The sequence below is a fragment of the Podarcis raffonei genome, chromosome 16, assembly GCF_027172205.1.
Source record: "Podarcis raffonei isolate rPodRaf1 chromosome 16, rPodRaf1.pri, whole genome shotgun sequence".
In the NCBI taxonomy this organism is placed as follows: Eukaryota; Metazoa; Chordata; class Lepidosauria; order Squamata; family Lacertidae; genus Podarcis; species Podarcis raffonei.
The window spans coordinates 28,345,044-28,351,416 of NC_070617.1; the positions used below are offsets into that span (position 1 = coordinate 28,345,044).

At 42.5% G+C, this 6,373-nt stretch overlaps 1 protein-coding gene across 1 annotated transcript in view; it reads left to right on the top strand.

Moving 5' to 3' along the window:
• Positions 1–5,875, top strand: part of LOC128404184 (immunoglobulin lambda-1 light chain-like) — a 222,292-nt gene extending 216,417 nt beyond the window's left edge. Inside the window, exons 3-4 of the mRNA XM_053369618.1 lie at positions 1,932–1,969; positions 5,316–5,875. Coding sequence (XP_053225593.1) covers positions 1,932–1,969; positions 5,316–5,635 — 358 coding nt within the window. The 3' untranslated portion in view covers positions 5,636–5,875. The remainder of the gene's footprint in view (positions 1–1,931; positions 1,970–5,315) is intronic.
• Positions 5,876–6,373: the final 498 nt, after the last annotated feature.

Consider the following 6,373-nt stretch of genomic DNA (forward strand, 5'->3'; position numbering starts at 1 on the left):
AGCTTAAAATATCAGCCTACTGTTGACATCCACAGGAGACTACAGAACCCATGATACAGTGCAACTGTGATCAAAATACAGAAACATCCCAGGCCTGTGTAAGGCAGGGAATGGAAGTCAGAACCACCACAGCAGGGGCAAATAACAAGGCATAGGCTCCAGCATTTCTCTAATCAAAACAGGGACATCCTATTCCATAAGAGTAATTTTACTATTAATATCCTTCCCATCTGACTGGGTTGCCCCAGCTACTCAGGGCAGCTTCCAACATATATAAAAGCATAATAAAACATTAAACATTTTTTTAAAAAAAAAAACCTTCCCTATACAAGGCTGCCATAAGATGGATCAGTGGTTGGATAACTCAATTCCCTCCAACATTTCTCTGATGAAAATAGGGATGTCCTAAGGAAAAGGGGCCTCTTTATGGATCACTGCCTTATCATGGCAAAGGGGCTTGAATAACTCAGAGAAGCTGTGAGCTATGCCATGCAGGGCCACCCAAGACGGACAGGTCATAGCCGAGAATTTAGACTAAATGTGATCCACCTGGAGAAGGAACTGGCAATCCACTCCAGTATTTTGCCAAGAAAACTCCATGGACATAAAAAAAGGAGAAGCTATGATAAGAAAGTGAGAGTTTCCAAGGCATGCTCTAGTTCATGGGGTCACGGAGAGTCGAACACGACTAAGACGACTAAACAACAACAACAAAAGGAAAAGGGGAACATTCTGGGATCAAAATTGGAAACTAGGACAGCTTCTGTAAATCCAGGGCTGTCCCCTGGAGAGTTTACAACGTTATTTTTAAGGTATTTTAAATGGTTTCTCAAAGGGTTAAGAAGTCATACTAGCAGCTCATTACAGGCAAGTTCGTATGTATAGTCAAAGAAATGGTTCAATGCCTTGAGTTAATTTATAAGAAACTTTTGCAGCACAGATAAAGCTTCACTGTCTGTGTGATCTCTTCTAAGAAACAATTTCTTCATTAACTGGATGTCTTACTGCTATGAATGTTATGTGTTTCCCAGAAAGGTAGGCTTGCCTGACTAATTCATTCTTTGGGAATTCTGATGCAAACTGATATGATCATTGGCCCCAAGGGCTAAGGTGCAAATTAGCCATCTTTGGATTTTGTGTTTCTCCAAATTTTGCGATACAGTTCTTAGCTTAAAAAAAATCAAGGATCTGCGTCTTAGCATAAAATCTGTTTTCAGAAATGCATGATTTGAGAGAAATATGTATATTGGAAAAAATACGTTTAAAATTAACCATGTTTGTGGCAAATTAAATAACAATAGCAATTGTAGATTAATGTGGGAAGGGGACCAAAGGGACTTACAAATGGAAATGGATTTATGAATGAATATGGATCTATGAATGGACATGGACAGGAAATAAACTGACCCATTCATCCCTAGCACTGGAAAATTGGTTGGATAAAGGACTTCATCTAACATACTCCCTGCATCCAAGAACAGACTGTCTGGGCAATGGAAGACCTACAACCAGGAAGATTTACAAAGAATCACGTATTTTAAAAATAGCTGTCATGGTTTGATAACAGGACCTTATCATTGTCACCCCAGAGATAGGTTTGTTTCGTTTTTTCAAAAAAGAAATGCGCCATTGCCTACAACTTCTTTGGAAATAGTACAATATTCTTTTAGAAAATGGATACCATTGTTTATTGCCCCCTGTCATGTCCTGTGGCGAGAATGGGGAAACATTTTGGCCCTCTGGACATGACTGGACTCCCAGCTCCTGCCAATACAAGTCAGCATGGTCAATGGTCAATGATGATGGAAGTCATAGTCAAGCAAGATTTGGGGGGGTCCCAGGTCTGCCTACTCCTCCCAGATGGACTGGGGTTCTGTACCATTTCACACCTGTGAGGGAGGCAGGTTTTTGTACAGCCGTGTGTCACTGTGGTGGGTCTTCGGAGGAGGAACCCACTTGACTGTCACAGGTAAGTCACCAAATTTATCCTGAATCTTTCTGTACCTGATGCAATATTCTAATATTTCCATCAATTTTTGCCTTCTTTTCATTCTCTGGTTCTTGATTGACTTTTGGGCTTTTCGTATTATATCTACGCTGATTCTTTCATAGGGTCTGTTGAATTGTTAAAAAACCAGGCAGTGTGTTAAAAAAAATCCTATTTGCTGCATGTAGAAACAAAGATGGATCAGTTTAATCCTACTTCTCGGGTGGTGGGGTGCGTCAATGAAATGTCTCTATAAACTCTGTCAGTCTTTCCCACTGGGCGGAAATTATGTTCGAAAACTGAGTTTGAGTTGCGGCATCTCCTATACAACTGGATTACATCTGATGGGATTCACTGACTCTGCTATTAAGAATCCTGACTGTGAATGAACAAAAATAGAGTAAAATAGATAGCTTATAAACTTGCAACAAGCTCTTTTTAAATATTCACTGAGAGTTTCCATCTAGTTTTTACTTTGATGATAGAAACTATGCAATTGTTTTTCCAAAGTTGAACTGAGTTTTGTGAATGGCACTTCATCAAAATGAAATGGTAGATCTTATTCTACTTTTTTTTGGGGGGGGGTTATTCTGAGAAATGCAATCCAAAATCCATAACAATAGCACTGTTGAAGTCTATGCAACTGCACTGGCAGAAGTAGACTGTCAATTTTAGCCTTACACAGTGACTTTAGCGAGATTGTAGGAAAAGAACCACTTTATTGAGTGCATACAAGTGTATGCAAAACCAAAATATTAGACTCTGGGATGCCATAAATTTTAAAAACACCCAATTGCTCAAATTGTCCTGTCACCCTCCAAGACATCTGGATGAAATCAGCCTTGAAGATGGAAATCAGGAGCCTATTATAACTATAAGAGAATACAGGTGCCTGATTGCCACCATCCAAGCCAATTTCACAGATGTATTAGTTTTTTCACATGTTGAAATCTGCATGATCTAAGTGTTTGATCTCAAAGCTAATTCCTCTGGGGAATGCTATTTTAAAGATCTGATATTCTAAAGTAGGCTGGGCATAGAAGGCATTGGGGTCCAAGCATCCTTTCTGAGAAAGGTTCGCTGGAACTATTTTTGAGCTTCCACAATGTCACCACATTGAATTATTTTCAAAGAGGTTTCTCCAAGAGAAACTCTTCTTAGATTGCACACAGAATTGTCCATCAGTTCATTGCAAGGATGGGACAACCTGTGACTCCTCCAGATTTTTCTGGGCTGCAGCTTGCAATAAGCCTGGCCATTAGCCATGCTGGCCAAAACTACGGAGAGTTGAGTCCAACGACTCAAAACAGGTTCCCCCTGTTTTGATAGACTCAGTTTTTTTAGGGAGAATGTCTTCTTCCAGAATATATTAGTGATTCCATGGCAGGAGTAAGTGGCAGAATCCAACCATTCCAATGCATTTACTGGAATCGAGTCAACATATATATATATATATTAAAATACATCTGTTGGGGAAAACCCTGCTATAACGTATAGTATTCTCTTAAAATTCTGTGTGATACCAAAGCTAATTCCTCTAGGACATCCTATTTTAAAGATCTGATCTTCTAAGAAGGGCTGAGAATGTGATCAGTGGCGATGAGATTATGATAACAGATTACTAATTCACAAGAGCTCAGCCCATCACCCCCAATTGTCCCTAGTTACCAGTGATAGGTATGGTTTTCTGATGTCTGTTCCTGGCCAATGTTTCCTGCATTTGTCCACATAATAACTTTGGGAGATGCCTTATTGAGCAGCGGGATGTGAAACCTGTGGCCCTCCAAACATTGTTGAGCTCCAGCTCCCATCAGCTGCAGATGCTTAGAGATTATGGGAGTCATAGCCCAACCACATCTGAATAACCAGAGCTTTCACATCCCAGTATGAGAGTATTCAGTGTTCAATGATTCAGCTTCCTCCACTGTAGAAGTTAGATTTATGGATGGATGTATCTTGTGCCCATAAAAGTACATTGGTCTTGGTTTATAGAAGTACAACAAAGTTGGCCAGGGGGGGTGGTAAAAGTGAGAAAAATATGAGGAAAAACTTGAAGAAACTGTGTCTGTTTAGCTGGGACAAGAAAAAGCTGAGCTGGGGTATAAAGAACAATATCTGAAAGGCTATCACCCAGAAGAGGACAACAGCCTGTTCTCTGGTGCCCCAAAGGGCAGATCCAACTAAGTTTGCAGAAAGATAAGCTTCTAGTTGGTGAGAGAAGTTTAGCAACACCAACCAGTTATGTAGAGGGTTTCTGATTTGTTGACCATCATAAAGGGGATGATGATGTAATTACCTATAAAGATGGTGGGTCTTCAAGTGTAGGCTGGACAGAGTTCTGCTGAGATCACTCTAGCTCTGGATCTCCTGCAGCAAGCAGGATGTTGGACTAGGTAACCTGCAGGAGCCCTTCCATAATTCCCCATTCTCTATGGCTCTCCAACTCTATGATTCTATAGACTTACACTCCATGCAGTGCTCAGCTTGCCGCATTAACCCATTAAGCAACTATGGAAGCATATATTGAATCACCCACTGACTAGGCAGTGGAAGCTGGTCCATTTGGGTCAATAGGGTGCTACTCCATCAACCTCAATGTGCCCTCAGCCAGCGCTCACATGACTGCTTTCTTACTTGCAACCACTACGGGGGTGGCCCTGGCTGTCAGCTTTTCCTCCTTAGTCTCAGTGTTGCTCTTCTAGTACTCAGCAGGGAAGAGGATGGGGACAAAATTAGAATGAGTTGGCTTCGTCTGTCACTGGTTCCAGCTCCACCTAACATTGGTCTCCCTTGCTTTCTGCTGCACCAATCCCAATGGGCATCACTGTAATGAAGGCAGGTTCTCAGCATATATCTAAGCAGAAGAGTATATTTAAGCAAGCCTTCTACAAATTAAATTAATCCAGCAGGCAGATTGTCCAGCAATGTGCAATGGCGAGGAACAAGGGGAATGGCTTGGCCACCAATCCATAAGGTGGGAATGGGGTGTTCCAATGAGTGTCTGCCAATTCTTATTTCTGAGCTGCTGAGGGTAAGTCAGACTCAGTGTCATATATCAGTCCAAAAGGAAGAACAGGGTGCTTCTGAAACACACTCAGAGTGTCCTGCTCTGATTACAGCACAACCAGGACCTACACTCTGAGGACTGGAGACAGCCTTCCCAAACTAGAAGACATGACTTCCAGAGGCGTTTGTTTTTTAAACAAGGAAATAGGATCCGATTGCAATTCCTTTATGAAATCAAATAAATTACACAATCCCATATGTCTCTATTATATAATATTCCCCTGAGACATGACACTTAACCAGATTTCCTCTTGACTTCCAGGTCAGCCAACAGTACCTCCAACAGTGAACGTCTTCCCACCATCCCCAGAAGAATTGAAGAGCTCAGACAAAGCCACCGCGGTGTGTCTCATGGATGGCTTTTACCCAGGCATTGTCCAAGTTACCTGGCAGGCTGATGGCACCACCATCTCCTCTGGGGTGGAGACAACCACGCCCACCAAGCTGAATGACAAGTACGCGGCCAGCAGCTACCTCAGCATGAAAAAGTCCGACTGGGAGAGCTATGAGACAGTCATCTGCAAAGTGACGCATGATGGGAAGACCGTTGAGAAGGTGGTGAGGAGATCGGACTGTGCCTAAAGGCTGGATGGGTCTGATGAGTTCCTCGTGCCTCCAGAAGCCGAGAAGAAAGAGTCCTTTCATGTTCAAGGGGGCCAAGTTTATTCTCTGATTTCCTCTAATGCTACGTTGATCCATCAAGTCTGGTTTCTTTCCTATGTCGTTCCCCTCCCCACACCTCCTCCCTTCCTCTTCTCCCTGGAATCTCCTTTGTATGTTGGCTTATAATGTTAGCAAATTAATAAAATGTCATACATTTCACCAGTGTGATTTCTTGACCCACTCATTTATTCCATCTCCTTCAAACAGGTTGTGTTCATGGTTTCCTGTCATATTACACTCTGTGCTACACAGAAGGAAGTATGCTGTTACTCAGCCAAAATGCACTCAGCTCAGGTCAACGGCTGGTAGCAGCAGTGATAAAAGCAGTGTGATTTCATGGGAATGTAGGAAGCAGCCTTCTCCCAAGTCTGCCCATTGGTCCATCTAGGTGGGCATTTTCTACACTGGTGGGCTGTGGCTTTCCTGAAGATCAGGCAGGGTTATCTCTTAGTCCCACCTACCAATTCAGCTCCTGGGAAATGGAAAAGGTGGATTTGGGATCAGGATGCATCCCAGAATCATTTCGGGGGAGGGGGTATTTCAAACATTCCCAAACATTCCTTCCAATCCGACATGTTCTTCCTTCAACTCAGTGGAGCACTTGTTGCATTCTGGATGTTGCCTGAAGGCTGAATGAGTCCATTGTGGGCCTCATGC